The sequence below is a fragment of the Bufo gargarizans genome, chromosome 8, assembly GCF_014858855.1.
Source record: "Bufo gargarizans isolate SCDJY-AF-19 chromosome 8, ASM1485885v1, whole genome shotgun sequence".
Lineage (NCBI taxonomy): Eukaryota > Metazoa > Chordata > Amphibia > Anura > Bufonidae > Bufo > Bufo gargarizans.
In genome coordinates, this window is record NC_058087.1 from 133,318,834 (window position 1) to 133,336,362 (window position 17,529).

A 17,529-nucleotide genomic window follows, 5' to 3' on the forward strand; every position below is an offset into this window, starting at 1 on the left:
TTATTCCTACATTTCCTAAGAATCCTGTTTGGTATTTTGTCCCCAAAATTCACAAGTCACTGACCTGGCCTCCTGGTCGACCCATCGTTGCGTGTGTCGGGTCAGTGACTGAACCCATTTCCAGATACGTCGATTGGCTGTTAAGGCCATTGCTTTATGGCACCCCAACATATCTGAAGGACCCTGGGGACTTCCTCCATGCCCTCAATAATTTTAAGTGGTGGGAGGAATTCCGCCTTGTGTCCTTGGATGTTGAAAGCCTTTATACCAGGATTCCCCATAACTTGGGGCTACGTGCCATCGAGGTAGTTTTGAATTGGTCTGATAAGGGCAACGTCTTTTGCAAATTCATCCAGGAAGCCTTGGATTTGATACTAACCAACAATGTATTCCAGTTTGACTGACGGTACCGCCAGGTATTGGGTACAGCGATGGGTACAGCGATGGGCACGCCTGTGTCATGTACGTTCACTAACCTATACCTGGCGGTATTTGAGGAGACCTACGTCTTCTCTGTGGATAACCCATTTCTCAGATATATCCACTTGTTCCTACGCTATGTCGACGATGTGTTTCTGGTCTGGTACGGCAGCGAGGAGTTTTGTCAGCAACTTGTACAGTATCTTAATGGCACTAACTAGATGAATATGAAGTTCACTTTGAACTTTGGCGGTGATTCGCTGGACTTTTTAGACGTGAGAGTGACCGCCGTGGATGGTACTTTGTCCACTACTGGTTATCGTAAGCCTACCACTACCAACTCGCTGCTCCACCAGACTAGCTTCCATCCTGCTCGGTTAAGGACGCGGTCCCTTTTGGACAGTTCCACAGAATTAATAGCACTGATAGTGGGTATTTTTGCCAAGCTCATCAGTTGAAGGATCCACTCTTAGAGAGGGGTTACCGACGGAGGGACGTTCGTACAGCTATGCATCGGGCTGGCAATTACACTCATCACGATCTACTGGCTGAACGAGTCAGGGAATGTGAAAGTGACAGGTTTGCCTTTGCATTCAAGTTTAGCCCGGCTGCTGATATAGTGAAACAGACAGTCCTTAATAACTAGGATCTACTAAAGGGCGATTCTAGTTTGGGGAACTTGATGTCTAGGAGGCCGTTAGTTACCTTTAAGAGATATCACACCCTCAAAGACAAACTCGTTCACAGCGTGGTCAAACAATCTAAACGATTGGATTGGTATGAAGTAATAAGCCAGTGGGGAATCATAAGTGTGGGACATGTTCCTTTTGTCCCCGTAACTCACAAAGCACGATTTTGCATTTAGGAGGTGTTATATATAAGGTGAGCGATTTCATCACTTGTTGTATACCTTTTGTAGTGTGCACCATAGTCTGTGAATGTCAAAAGTTCTATATTGGGAAGACCATCAGACCACTTTTTGAGCGTGTATGTGAGCACCTCGGCTCGGTTAGAACCGGTCGAGGTTCTCCCCGCCTCGTGGAGCATGTATGTGCCGTACATTGTGGGGATCCGCGGTGCCTCTCTTTTGCGGGCATAGAGGCATCAGTCTCCCTAGTGAGGAGCAGCGGTTGCAGATGCGAGTGGCCCTGCGAATGCCCCTCCTAGGGCAGCAGCCCATGGATGAGTGGGTGACAGAACTCGAGAGCCTGGTATGGAAGGAGCTTTGGCTAGACGACACCTACCAGGCACTCTGGTGGTACTCGATTCGGCACTCCCCCCTGGATGGCTGAGCCCAACAGGCCCCAGAGCGAGGATTACAATGGCCCTGGCCTGTTGTTTGAGGCTTTTGCAGAACCACAGTTCGGAGATGCTGGAGAGTCCCGGTTCTGGGATATCTATTATTACAGGGAGGGTATGCATGATTGGGCTACAGAAAGAAAGGTAAGATAAGACCTGGCATCTCTAGTGACAATGGAGTTGGAGCTGGATCAGGATTACCAATACCTCCTCAGGTCAATTCGGCCCCAATATACACTGCAGGAGAGCTGGGTGGCAGTCCCAGACCTACAATCCTACAGCTGTGAAGATCCAACTGAGGTATCCCCTGCTTCACTACCAGCTGCGGAGGTAGGGGACCACATAGACTAGTCCTGGGAGGACCCCCAGTCGGCAGGTGGAGATGGGACCGAGGTCTCTCCACCGCACCTACAGGGATGCTGGGCAGCCGGCCCAGATCCCCAGCTACAGCCAGAGTTCCTGAGAGTAGGTACAGTCGGTCCTACTCCCCAGCGGCCAAGTATTTTATTGGGAGAGCAGTCAACCGGTCTCTCTCCCCAGCGGCAGTCAGCGGCACCGGGAGAGGAGTTTGTAGGTCCCTTGTCCCCGCAGCAACAAGCATCACTGAGAGTGGAGACGGTCGGTCCCACTACCCAGCACCAGGCAGCAATACCGAGAGTCGAGACAGTCGTTCTGACTCCCCAGCAGCAGCTTACCCTACAGGGACATGAGAGAACCGGTCTCTCTCCCCAGCGACAGCCTGAAATACCAGAAATGGAGACAGCTGGTCTCTCTTCTCAATTACAGAGGGACCTCATAGACTGGTCCTGGTAGGACCCCCAGTTGGCGGGTGGAGATGGGACTGAAGTCTCTCCATCACACCTAAAGGGATGCTGGGCAGCTGGCCTAGATCTCCAGCTACAGCTGGAAGTATCAGGAGGGAGGACAGTCGGCCCTACTCCTTAGCAGAAGCTGCCCAACCGGGTCCTGGGTGTAGTGAAGGAGTCTGCAAGACCCACTGACCCCATCCAGTAGAAAAGCTGGCATCTGGGAAGAGAGCAGTACCCCCAGCTCCAAGCTAGAGAGCAACAATGCAGCAAGGAGTTGCAGATGCCCACTCAACAGCTGGGGACATACAAAACAGAGCCAGGCCCCAGAGTTAAAATAGATTTTTTTTTGGGTGTAATTGCCATTCTGCAATGCAGTGAGATATTTTACAGCCCACTTTGCCGTGTATTACTGCCAAAATACAAATATATTCACCTTTCATTGTTGCACTCATCTGTAGAAAAGCCTTTTGTTTAAAAATATTAAAAAAAAATTAGGGCCTATTTGCTGTTTAGCGGTGCAGTGATATATTCTAAAGCCCTGTTTGCTGTGTATTAATGGCGAAATAAAAAATACTTGATCTAACATTTGGTTATTTAATCTAGCATTATGTCAGGCACAGAAGTGCTAGGCCCTGCACAGGGGAGTGGTAGAGGCCTAAATGTTTCTGGCACAGGCAAAGGTCACAGCAGAGTAAGGGGCCGTGGCAGGGGTCACTTCGAGAGGCCTGAGCTCCCAGTGTCAGCTAGCAGTTGTGTCGTGACCAGCAACCCAGCGGTTCTTGAATGGTTGACTCGATCTTCAACTTTGTTGCAACTTACATCAGACACCGCCAGCCAAGAGTCGGTGGGTTTGTCAGACACAACCCTTAATTGGCATGGCCTGGGAGCAGGCCCAGTGCCTCACCTGTCCTCATCCTGCCTCTGTCCTTTCATCCACTAGGTGGGCAAGTAGTGATGAGGAGAGTGGCGTGGGAGCTGGTGTTGCGAGCGGTCAGGCTCCTGACCCAGAGATGGTTGAGGAGGACATCAGTGACATGCAGACAGTACTCGATGATGATGATGTAGCTGATCCACTTGGGAGTCGGGTGACAAAGGTGCTTCATTTTTTCCCCCTTTAAATAATAATGTATTTTTATAAAATACGGTGTCTTCCTGATAAATCTGCAGTGTGGGGGCCCCGTGTGGCTTCTATACACTTTCAAAATAATCCTTCAGCAGGGCAAATAGATGCCAGATGCCCGGGACGCTCCATGACCTTCCCAGGAGCAGAGGTTAATTTCAGAGATGTCTGTATGGTGCAGTGGGAATCCGAAGACCCTCTCCATCTCCGTGCACTACAGGATGTCAATGTGATGGACTGAACCGTCACTGGGGCTGCTGGAGAAGCCTGAGGGCTAGCCTCCTGCCTACGGACTATGGACCCAGAACTATGGAGCCCCCCCCCAGACCTCTTTGGGTTACAAGGAACTATTAACCCTGATTTGTGTGTGGACTTATAGGCTACATCTTTCCTATTGCCCATTAAAGGTGCAGGGTGTGAATCCAGCAACCAAAAATGGGTTAACGCTGAACTGAGACTCCCAATGAATGTGTTAGTTTATTTGTCCATTTGTTCGATTGTGTTAGTGATAGGATTAAGAGAGCTAACTCAGGGGTAGTTGAGTAGATCACCCTATGATACATTCAGGAGATAATCCCATCACATGCGTCTCCTCTCTCCCTATTCTTTCATTAAGACACTGGGGAGGGGATGTCTGTTTGCATGCTGTTCATGTTTGATTGATTTATGTTGTTAGACTTCTTGAACTGTATATATACTGAGTTAGTCTTCAATAAAGTCAGTTCCTGTTTTACCCTCAACATAGAGCCTAGTCTAATGTGTGTGGGGAAAAGGCTGCATCTGCATTGGGAAATGCTATACACTGTATACTCCCCTGGCTATAAGCCCTGAGCTCTTTTAGGAGCTTGTTCCTGCATCACTCTCTGAAGGAAGAGAGGTTCACCCACTGGAACCTGGAAGCCTTGTTGTAGGTCCAGGGTGGGTAGAAGACAACGAGATCCCAACCAAGCTGCAGCGGTTCGTGGGGTCGGCAGTGCTTACAGTGTCAAGGGGAGTGCTTGGAGCCCTCGGGAAGCACTAGGAGCATTTATCAATAGAGATACCCAGTCGGGGTGCCAGGAGATCCATTGCAGTCCTCCTTCCCATACATGATAACTGGGAACGCGTGATGTTTTCCCTGATGAGGAGACTAGGGGCTGGTAGTTATGGTTTGAATCTTGATGAACTTTGTGACTCTTCTGGGCTCCAAGCAATCTTGAAGCGTTGTCTTCTCATTGTCTGTAGCTACTAGAGTCCTGTTTATGCCAGGCAGGTTCCCCCAGAATTATCTGGCTCAATGAGCAGCCAATACCGCACTTGCATCAATTTTGACAGGATTCGTCTCCATGTGGAGAGAAATTGTTTTTTGGAATGCTTTCTCCATTGCAACCACGTTGTTGAATAACCAGAAGACTGTCCGATTCTCTCCTGTCTTAGGCAACACTTAGTTTTTTAAAATTGCATTTATTAAATATTTAATATTAAATTGAACCAAAACTTGATTACAATTATAAGTAACTAACCTTATATTCACCAATATATTATCTCCATCTTCGATGGAAATTCCCAATCAATTTGCCAAGCCTTTTGTGCTGGTGAACGTGTATTATTAAATCGTGCCGAGCCAAAGTGGCCTCCTCATGCTGCTGCCACCTCCACACTTTGTTGTCATTCCACTCTGTGGCCTCTTCATGCTGCTGCCACCTCCACAATCTCTCGTTGTCTTGACACTCTGTGGCCTCCTGATGCTGCCGCCTCCTCCAAACTATGTCATCTTGCCACTCTGTGGTCTTCTCATGCTGCTGCCACCTCCACACTATGTCACCTTGCCACTCTGTGGCCTCCTGATTCTGCCACCACCTCCACACTGTAAAGGTGGAAGGTAAAATGAGACACACGACGGATCCTCTCTGTTTAGCAGTTGTAAGGCGTGTATGATCCCATCAGAATTGGTTTATGATTTGGTAGCCAAAAGCAGGAGTGGGTAAAAAACACAGAAGGCATGCAAATATTCAATTCATCCACTCCAGTTTTTTTGGGGGGCTTTAGCAATACTGATGGATTATTGAGCAAATGCTGACCGAGTGAAGGCGTATACTCCACAGACAGGATCTTTTTTTGTTGGTTATTGTTCTGATGGATCAGAGGAAGGGCAAATGAACCAACTTACTACTGACACCATCTCCACTATGTCAGGTGGGCTCTAGTTGTATACGCATTTAATAGAACAGTTTCTGTTGACATCGATATGGAATCAGCTGGCGACGGTGTAAAAGAAGTGCGCTTCTTCTTGGCGCTAATGTTGACCTGTAAGGCTGAGTTCATACTTGAGTTATTTGGTTAGTTTTGGCCCCGTGACTGCACAAATAAGTGAAGTGTGTCATCTGCATGTCATATGGACTCACAGTATTATTTCACTACGAAAGCAGACTCACTATGCGTGTTACTGCAAGGCAGTTTTCTACACTATAAAGGCTCTCCCCAGGAAATAGCAGTTTTTTATGCGATTCACCGCAAATTGATTCGGATCGAAACAAAGTTTTCCCCAAAAATTTGGTGAACCGGCGAATTGAATTTTTGAAAAATTCACTCATCTCTATTTATAATCTTTAAAAAACTCAAAAATAAAAGAATTTTCAAGAATAGTAATGTAGTAATTGAATAGAATACTAAACCTAAGGTTACTTTCACACTAGCGGTTTTCTTTTCCGGGATTGAGTTCCATCACAGGGGCTCAATACCGGAAAAAAACTGATCAGTTTTATCCTAATGCATTCTGAATGGAGGGCATTCCGTTTGTATGCATCAGGATGCATCAGTTCAGTCCCTATTATGTTTTTTGGCTGGAGAAATTACCGCAGCATGTTGTATTTTTCTCTCCAGCCAAAAATTCTGAACACTTGCTGGAATGCCGGATCTGGCATTAAGATTGCCGCATTGACAGATCTGTTCTTCCGGTCCGCGCAGACCTTTAAATCTGTGGGGAAAAAAAATATCAGATCAGTTTTTCTGGATGACACCGGAGAGACGGATCCGGTATTTCAATGTATTTGTCAGACGGATACGCATCCGGATCCATCTGACAAATGCCATCCGTTTGCGTCCGGATTGCCGGATCCGGCAGGCAGTTCCGACGACTGAACTGCCTGCCGGAATCCTCTGCCGCAAGTGTGTAAGTACCCTAAGTAATGTAGAAATAGAATAGTAATTTAATAATAAAATAATAAAGATAAGGGTACTGTAGGAAAGCGCAAGGGGCCGTCATTGACGAAAGATATGTGTCACCAATGTTCCTGGCCTCGGTGAGGTAAGAGACGGCAATTTCATGTGTCAGCGGCAGCTAGTGCTGACTGACACTATTGATTATTTAGTGCGGCTGTAAAGCCGACCCGGGCCGGCTCTTACTGGGAGCAGTCAAAGTGCAGGGTGGGTGGCTGTTCCCAACGTTCAAAGGCCGGGTTTTGGTTTGGGATAAAAGCCCAGCCAGCAGTCTCAGCTGGGTGGATTATCCTCCTTCTGATACTGGAGCTTTATCAGTCTGGGTGTTGGAGCCTGAGAGTTTGGGCCGGGACTAAAGCCTGCTACATTGTTTGGGGAAAAAAGCATGGGGACTTCTGCTTCACCCAAGGACTTATGTGCCACAGCCTGGTGTGAACAAACACCAGACGCAAGGTGACTGTTTTTCCTTGAAACTGCTTTTTTGTTGTCACTTTACTTATGTGTGAATAAAACACTGCACTATTTAAGTTAAAGACGTTTTCATTGCCTCTGTACTGCGTCCGCAAGCCTGTCTACCAGAGCAAATCCCCACAGTACTTTTACACTAGCGTTTTTCTTTTTCGGCATAGAGTTCCATCATAGGGACCGGAAAAGAACTGATCAGTTTTATCCCCATACATTCTTAATGGAGAGCATTCCATTCAGAATGTCTTCAGTTCAGTCTTTTTCACTGTTCAGGATGGAGATAATAACGCAGCATGCTACAGTTTTATCTCCGGCCCAAAAAACTGAACACTTGCCTAAATGCCGGATCCGCCATTTTTTTCCGAATGTATTGGTGCCGGATCCAGCATTCAAAATACCACAATGCCGGATCCGTCCTTCCAATCTGTGCAAGCGCAGACCTGTAAAAATGTGACAAACGGACAGATGGATCCGTTCTTGCAATGCATTTGTGAGACGGATCCGGTTGCATGCAGATTGCCTGATCCGGCAGGTAGTTCCGGCGACGGAACTGCTTGCCGGATCACTCTGCCGCAAGTGTGAAAGTACCCTAAGTAATAAAAAGAATTTAGATTTTGGGACCGGACAAATCATCAGGAGCAGTTCATCCTTACCACAGAGATGAGTGACCCCAATATCCAGCACTCAGCTCTGCGGTGTCCCCCAATATCCCACACTCAGCTCTGCTATGTGGTGACCTCAATATTCTACACTCAGCTCTGTGGTAATGATGAACTGCTCCTGATTTGTGTGCGTATGTGCACTCAGGGGTAGGGAGATCTGATGGAACATTTTGCGCTGGAAAATCTACCTACCCCTAAGTGCGCACGCGCGGTGTGTGGTTTTGCTCATGTGCATGAAGTCCTCCCGCGGCGCTGCAATGATTTTTTGCTAATCCAGTGGATGTGCGCTTGTGCAGAACACCGGCGCTTCCACTTGCAGGAGGTGGTGACGTCATTAGTGACAATCCGTCTCCTGCTCAAGCCAGGAAGAGAGGAGCGGAAGACATGAAGACGGACTATTCCGGAAGCAAAGAAAAGACATCTGGAGGGACCACATGACCGGGAGACAGATCTCAGGAATGGCTGCACTTTGGAAGGTATCTGGTAACTAATCTTTCCTTTACAGGTTTGATTTTTTTAATGCAAAAAAAGGTTAATCCCGGAGAACCCCTTTAATAATAGGATAGTAAAGGTAAGTAATGTAGGAATAGAATAGAACATGACCACACACTAGACTACACATTAAGACATTTACATCCTAGTCATACACAGACGTTAGGCTTCTGCAGTAACAATATGTATCATTTATTCTTTACCTTTTTCAGATGCTGGTGCAAGGTCAATAAAGCTTCGACATTTTTCACCTGTAAATAGGAAATGAACAGTCATTATATCGTACATTTTACTTTACACTCTTCAGCATAATTAGAACATTAAAAGACATGCACAACATGGTACTCTTACCACTGAAGGGGCTGTCTACTAAGAACATACTGGGCTACAGTTCTTAATAGATTGGTAAGGCTTTAGTAATATAACAATTCTGCAGCATCTTTTCTGCATTGCTCTGTTCCACTGGTATTCTTACTAGAAATATATGAATAAACTGACAGAGTGTTTCCAGTTAGGGATGTGTTCCTATACAGTCTTACACTGTCCAAGCAGTGCTGTCAGTGTCACACTGTGAAGATCAACACTGCATTGACAAGGAAATGGTAACATCTGGTTGTCAACTTATTTATAAATTGTAAGGAAGAATAACAGAGGGACAATACAATGCAGATGTATGGTATAAGAAAAGATGCTCTAGAATTGTTACTTAATGTAGAATATAAATATTTCAGAAGCATTCATGCTAGAAAGGCTGACAGGTACTCTTTAGGATACAAAGAAGATATACTATACTAAATATTAGACATTCTTGCAACAGTTAAGATGTGCCTGCTTTTATCTTAACTCTAATTTGGGTTAGGACTTTAATTTTCTCCTGAAACCAAATCAATACAATATTGCGACATGCTAGTAAAACTCTAGACAGACTGCGGTTCACAACACAACCATTGGGTGGCCACACACAGATACATATAGGATAGACATCTCACTACACAGCATCACAAAATAATGTTATTTTTGTCTTTTAATAAAATCTCATGCCACACATCTCAGAATGGTAAGGAAGGAAGCATCTGTATATTTGAACCTTCTGCATTAATTACAGTGGTCCCTCAAGTTGCAATATTATTTGGTTCCAGAACGATCATTGTATGTTGAAACCATTGTAAGTTGAGTAATCTGTTCCAAAACCCCCAAATGTCAACCAAAATAAGAGAAAATTAAGATTTAAGAAAAATAAGCCGATAACTAATACAGACAAAACAAGTCCTTACATATAACAGTCAGGAATAGCTGCTCACTATCAACTACTACAGCTATTTTAGAAGTGATTGGTTGGATCTGAGTCTGAGGCATTGTATGTTGAGGTTAGTTTCAACTTAGGATGGGTTGGAAAAGGCCATTGTATGTTGAAAACATTGTATCCTGAGGCCATTGTTTCTTGAGGGATCACTCTATATGCTTACCTTAACCTCTTTCATTCACATTATGCTTCTTGCATCTGCATATAATAATTAATATAAAAAATGGATTTTAATGCATTAGTATTATAGCCTGCTTAGATGGTTGCGCAGTGGAGTCAGGGCTAGTGTAGATTGTAAACTTTGCTGAAGAGGCGAGTTTTTAGGTTGCTTTTGAAGGTTAGGAAGTTAGGGAGAGTTTGATGTGTTGACGTAATAAGTTCCACAGCTTGGAGGATGCATGTGAGAAATCTAGGAGACATTGAGGAGCAGGCAAGAGCATAGCAGTCAAGATGGTCTTTTGTGGAGTGGATGGACCATAAATTAGTTTGATGTTCATTGTTAGCATTTTACAAGTAATTAGCTTGGCCATAGATGGTTAAGGAAATGGAAGAGAGGAGAGGCAGTAGTAGCCCAAGATGGCTGTCTTATTGATCAGTATCAACACTAAGGAGGGCCTTTATCATCCCATGTTCCCCAGATAGCTGGTTTCAAAAAGCCGCAAAGTTTAGAGTAGGGATGAGCGAACCAGACAAGATTTATTTTGTTTGAAGTTTGCCTAATGTTTTTGATAATGATAAAGAGCACCCCAAAGAGTTTCCCCCTAAGGCAAGTCAATGAAGTAAGATAAGACATTCTGGTTCTCTTGTCCTTCTAGAAAGAGAACTAGCTTGCATGTTTCATTGAGAGAGATCTAAGCTTTGTAGGATTTTGCAATTCTCTTGTCTCACTTTTAGTTGAAGGTTATTTTGGAGGTATCTTTGAAGTTGGTCCAAATTAGTGAAATAAAGTTGTGAAAGGTGTTGTCTGCCTTTGCTATGCATATGATATATCCTCAGGTGAAAAGGAAGAAGCTGTCCCATTGTAGTGAGACAGCAGGAACTATAATTATACTTACTTGCTGCTGCATCAAGTAGATAATCAGTAAGAACAACAAAGCAGCATTATGAGCATTGCATTATTGTCACATAGCGAATTGTCAAAGATGTCTTTCTGGCTTTTAAATATGCTTATGTATCAAAGCAAGAAAAAGCTAAGTCAGCCTCACATCTGCAATTAGTTTGTTCAGGACAACAGCTCTTAAAGGTGTGTCCCTTCAGCAAATAGCATTTATTAGGTAGAGGAAGTTAATGTTAACCATTTACTAATGTGTTGTTATTATCCATATTGCTTCCTTTGCTGCCTGGATTCATTTTGCAATCGTTCATAAAAGCAGAGGCAAGCAGGCATCACGCAGTGGTGGAGAGAAAATGCGATACTCGGGAGTGTGGGAATATTTCACACAGTCACTGGAAGACATTATCGTGGCACTATGCAGGGTGTATGGGCAGAAGACAGGGGCGTAGCTAAAGGCTCATGGGCCCTGGTGCAAAAGTTCAGCTTGGGCCCCCCTTCCCTCAGTGCTTTGTGGCCAGGGGCAGGGAAGCACATTGCCTTTGTTCTGCCTGAGGCAGAAATTGAAACGGGAGCCCTGCCCCATGCCAAATTCTTGACCTAACCTCTTCCCTCCAGTCAGAGGTCTAACTTGAACAACATGCACTTTCTATAATACTGGTGTCTTCATATGCGGCACAAGGGTTGCTGGGCCCCCTCAGGCTCCTGGGCCCGGTAGCGACTGCTACCTCTGCACCCCCTATAGCTACGCCCCTGGCAGCAGGTGAGTTGCGGCCAGGGGTGCTAATGTTGGTATGACGGCCTTGTGTCAACACACGGAGTGTCACCATAAAGTGGCGTGAGAAAACCGTGCCATTTATTTAGTTTTACAGCCTGATGCAGCAACCCTGCATCTCCCACTGGCCCTCACCCCCTCTCCAGCAGTCAGGGCTTGCCAAAGTCAGCAGAAAGAAGCTGTCATGCCTTTCCATCAACTTCATTGTTGTCTATTGCTCCTGAGGCTCCTCATCCTACTCCTCATCACTCGTTTTGAGAGCAATCGATCACCAAAGCTATTGCAAAAAGACAACAGTATGCGTGCACTCATCCAGTGGTGCAGAAGCTGGACGTGCACCTAGCCAAGTTGCTGGTACTACAGTCCCTCCCTTTCCGTGTAGTTGACTCACATTGCACATTTCAGAGAACTGAGGGCTTGTGCCCACCCAAGGTAGAGACATAATCTTTCCAAAAAAGCTGTACCAGCCTTGCACACATACATTGAGCAGTAGGTGGGCCAGTCTTTGGGCCTCTCAGTGTCTGGTAGAGTTCACATCAGCACTAACGTGTGGATTTGTAGCTATGGTCAAGGACAAAATATGTCATTCACAGACACAAAGGTGTGTCCAAACTTTTGGTCTGTACTGTATATATATATATATATATATATATATATATACAGTACAGACCAAAAGTTTGGACACACCTTCTCATTCAAAGAGTTTTCTTTATTTTCATGACTATGAAAATTGTAGATTCACACTGAAGGCATCAAAACTATGAATTAACACATGTGGAATTATATGCATAACAAAAAAGTGTGAAACAACTGAAAATATGTCATCAGGTTCTTCAAAGTAGCCACCTTTAGCTTTGATTACTGCTTTGCACACTCTTAGCATTCTCTTGATGAGCTTCAAGAGGTAGTCACCTGAAATGGTTTTCACTTCACAGGTGTGCCCTGTCAGGTTTAATAAGTGGGATTTCTTGCCTTATAAATGGGGTTGGGACCATCAGTTGCGTTGTGGAGAAGTCAGGTGGATACACAGCTGATAGTCCTACTGAATAGACTGTTAGAATTTGTATTATGGCAAGAAAAAAGCAGCTAAGTAAAGAAAAAAGAGTGGCCATCATTACTTTAAGAAATGAAGGTCAGTCAGTCCGAAAAATTGGGAAAACTTTGAAAGTGTCCGCAAGTGCAGTCACAAAAACCATCAAGCGCTACATAGAAACTGGCTCACATGCGGACCGCACCAGCCTCAGAAATCTCAGGTTAACAGCAGCTCAGATTAGAGACCAGGTCAATGCCACACAGATTTCTAGCAGCAGACACATCTCTAGAACATCTGTAAATAATAAATCAAGGCAACTAGACGTACTGTAGATTTCTTGAAAACGTTTCACTCGTTCTTCCAACGAGCTTTCTCAATTCTGAGTGATTGAGAAAGCTTGTTGGAAGAACGAGTGAAACGTTTTCAAGAAATCTACAGTACGTCCAGTTGCCTTGATTTATTCTTTACAGATATACCATGACCTGGATAAATGAGAACCTTCACAGACATCTCTAGAACAACTATAATTTTGCTGCAATCAAGGATACCTTCCTGTTTGCACGCAAATTTATCTACAAAAAAACATTTATCTAAAAGTGATTGTGATATCTTTTCAGCCCCGGAGGAATTGGAGGCGCTTCGAGAATTAGAATCACTACTACTGGAGCAAGAGGTAGGTACACCCAAATTTCCTCCATTTACCCGTGGTCGGTCGACCACATTTCCACCCTTGTCCTGCAACTCCGCCATTGAGACATTTGTCAAGATGGTGGTTCAGGAGCTATATAGATTGCCTGCACAAAGACGTTATGATAACGTCTCGAGAAACCAACGTTTAGCCATACAGGAACTTAAAAAGATGAAAAATGTGGTGATTAAACCAGCCGACAAGGGTGGAAATGTGGTCGTCTGGCCGACGGAAATGTATGAGACTGAGGTCTTCAGACAACTGAGTGACAAGGCATGTTATGAATGTCTGCCCAATAAATCCAACTAATGAATTTAAACTCCAGCTGGAGGATATTCTAATATGGGCAGTGGAAGATGGTACAATTACAAAATCCATATATCAAAGTCTTCTAATAAAATTTCCGGTCATTCCAACATTATATATACTGCCGAAAATCCACAAATCTATTACAAAACCCCCGGGGAGACCAATTGTCTCCGGCTGTGGTGGTCTAAAAGAACCCATATGCCAGTTTTTGGATTTTAATCTTAAGCCGTGCGTAGAAAGCCTGCCTTCATACATCCGTGATTCAACGGATGTGTTGAAACGCTTAGAAAATATCAAAATGGAAGATGACATGTTTTTAATAACGTGTGATGTTGAATCACTTTATACATGCATCTCACATGATAAAGGCTTGGAGTCATCATGTTTTTTCTTACATACCAGGGGCCTGCCACCAGATCTGGTTGATCTTCTGATGAGGCTATTAGACTATGTATTGAGGCACAATTATTTTCTATTTAAAGATCAGCATTATCTACAAAAGCGAGGAGTGGCGATGGGTGCGACATGCGCACCCTCATATGCAAACCTATTTTTAGGAAATTGGGAACGACAGGTTGTACAGGCATCCATGGATGAAGTAGATGGGGAGGTAATCCATGGATGCCTGTACAACCTGTCGTTCCCAATTTCCTAAAAATAGGTAATTTCATGGATGCGATTTATAGACAATGTTTTGTTTATATGGCAGGGGTCACGGGAGTCTTTGAATTTGTTTTTGGAAAAACTGAATGAGAATGAATGGAACATCATCTTATCTAATACGGTGAGTCAAAAGGAGATTGAATTTCTGGACATAAGTATCAAAATAACAGCAAATGGTGACCTGGGAACTTCAGTCCATAGAAAATCCACTGCCGTCAACTCTCTGCTTCATGCTACCTCCTTTCACCCCACGCATCAGAAAAGCTCAATACCCATTGGCCAATTTTTTAGGGCAAAATGTTTTTGTACATTAAGAGAAGATTTTGAAAGGGAGTCGGACACCCTAAAAAACCGTTTCACACAACGTGGTTACAATCAATGCGACATGCAGCATGGGTATATGCATGCTATCAATTCCACGGGTCATCAAGGGAGTCTCTACTATCTTCAAAAACTCGAGATGACTCATCGGCGCTGTCCACTGTACGTATGATAACTAACTACAATACACAGTGGAACAATATGAGAGGTATTTTAAAAAAAAATTCGGGCCAATTTTGAAATCGGATGTTGATTTGGGGAGAATATTAACACCCACCCCTATGTTTGTGGCGAAACACAGTAGGATTCTTAAGGATATCCTAATGAGGAGACACTACATACTACCAACATCTGGATTCATATTTGAATCCAAGGGCCCCAAATGGGGATCAGTACCATGTGGACACTGTACAACATGTAGAGCCATCGTGAAGACCAAAGCCTTTGAGGACTCCTCTGGGAGAGTGAGTTACAATATTGTACACTTTATTAACTGCAGTGTTACAGGTGTCATATATCATGCCACATGTCCATGTGGCCTGATATATATTGGTATGACGACCCGTGAATTATGGATTCGCATACAAGAACATCAAAAAGACATTCGGGCAGCGGCCAAGATAGGCGATGAGGATAGGGACAAACTCTTAAAGCTCTAGCCGATTGCGAAACACTTTCGCCAAAAACATAACAATTGCTGGCAAGATCTAAAATTTAGGGGGATAGATAGGGTCTCCCTAGGTGCGCGGGGTGGAAACCTATTTAGACGGCTGGAGCAGGTTGAAAGCAAGTGAATTGTGAAATTGAACACGCAAATGCCACATGGCCTAAATGATAAGATCCCATTTGCTTCATTCTTGTAGGGTGCAGCATCGTCCTTGAACTTTATTGTTTTAGTATCCCTCTAGCCGGGATTTTGTGGTCATGATTTGCGATAGCTACTAATGTGTCTTCTCCCTTACTTTCATATGTAGGATATATGTGTAATATGACCATGGAATAAGAACATTGGAAGCGCATTTCCTCCATGATGACTCTGTCACCACTATCTGCCCTTAGTGGGTTTTGTGATAGACACATACAAGATTAAATATGATTACATTTTGTAATTGGGTATAATTGATCTGTATTTCTATATGGTGGCGGATGTGGGGGCTGGGCTTCGGGGTTGGGTGGGGCACGAACCCCCGGACCCCATGGATCCCCTACATTCACATATATATGTATATTTTATGTATGCACTTGCACTTTATATGTATGAACTATAATTGCAATATACCTGCAGTCTGATTAGAATTTTTAAATGTTCTTAATTTCTGTGAGGCCAGAAATGGTTATAACTCTGTGAGTACTAATAAAATTGATGATTATTTAAAATACAATTATTGATGGAGTTATAATTTGTTATTTTGAATTTGATCTATGTATCTTAAGATTGGTTTCGCTAAAGGTGATACCGGATCGCTTACGTAGTAAGTATAGGGAAACAAGTGTTGGTTGTTTATGGCTTCTCTTAGTTGGCTAAATTTAGCTTTTTTGACGTTTGGTAATGATAATTGGAAGGTTATTACTTTATGGTCACTATTTCCCAGGTGTCCCCCAACCTGCACGTCTGTTGTTCTGTCCGGCCTATTGGTTAATACTAAGTCCAGTATGGCCGTCCCTCTAGTCGGGTCCTGAACCAGTTGGGAGAGGTAATTGTCTTTGGTTATTGCCAAGAACCTGTTTCCTTTATGAGATATACAAGTTTCAGTTTCCCAGTCTATATCTGGGTAGTTGAAGTCCCCCATAATAACCACCTCATTATGATTTGCCACCTTGTCTATCTCATTTAGTAGTAGATTTTCTGTAGACTCTGCTCGGTGAGAAGCAAACTCATTTTCAAATTGTCAAAGCCTCTCAGGGTTGCAACTTCCCTATTTAGAGACTCGATTTGCGATTCCAAACTGGTAATTTGCTCACATCTTGAACAAAGATATACACCCTTGAACGGCTGTTCCAGGACTGCATACATCATGCAAGATGTGCACTGGACTGCGTTGTCAATTGTGCAACACATACTAAATGGGGATTACACCACAAAAGCGAAAAATAGAATGTAGTACTAAGAAGCTGGCTAATTGCAGTCCTTCACTGAAGTCCCTGAATCTAAAGTCACTTAATCTTAAGTCACACACTTACGCAACCACACTTAATCAACCACGCGTCGCGGTCAAACTCGCGTTATATATCTGCTTATATAAATATAAATGCAGCTCACTACACCAGCCTGGTTTGTTTCCCCTCTGGATTCAAAAAGCCCCATTTTGGCCAAACAAATCTTTTATTAAGGCCCAGTCTGGTACAGGCCCTGTGAGATACACCCTTTACATACTGTCGTTCTATTCTACTATTAATTTAACACCCATTTAGGGCAAGATCCTAAATTCAGGAAATATTAGGAGACCTTCAAAAAAGGGACATGGCCCAGGTTGTGGTGCTGCTGGTGGAGCTCCTGTTGCAAGGAGAGTATGTGGTCGATCTGTGCCAGCTACACGCACAAGTGAAACCCCTTCCTCAGGTGCGAGTAGGCGACAGAACCTGCAGCGGTATTTGGTCGGGCCTAATGCAGCTCTACGAATGGTGAGGCCTGAACAAGTACAAGCGATAGTAGATTGGGTTGCTGACAGTGGATACAGTTCCTTTACATTGTCTCCCACCCAGTGTCCTGCTGAAAGACCACAGTTGGCACCTGCAGCCGATGTCCATCAGTCTTTCACCTCACCCCCTTGCAAATCAGCCAAGCAGTCTGAGCCCCAAGTCATGCAGTAGTCTCTTCTGCTTTTTGATGACTCTGTTAGCAGGGTTTACCAGGGCCATCCACCTAGCCCTACCCCAGAAGTGGAAGAGATGCCCAACCATTTATCTTTCAAGATGAGTAC

The 17,529-nt window shown here is 44.2% G+C and overlaps 1 protein-coding gene across 1 annotated transcript in view; it reads right to left on the reverse strand.

The window, feature by feature from the left end:
• Positions 1-17,529, reverse strand: part of GSG1L (GSG1 like) — a 290,811-nt gene that overhangs the window by 232,086 nt on the left and 41,196 nt on the right. The window contains exon 2 of the mRNA XM_044304130.1: positions 8,669-8,716. Coding sequence (XP_044160065.1) covers positions 8,669-8,716 — 48 coding nt within the window. The remainder of the gene's footprint in view (positions 1-8,668; positions 8,717-17,529) is intronic.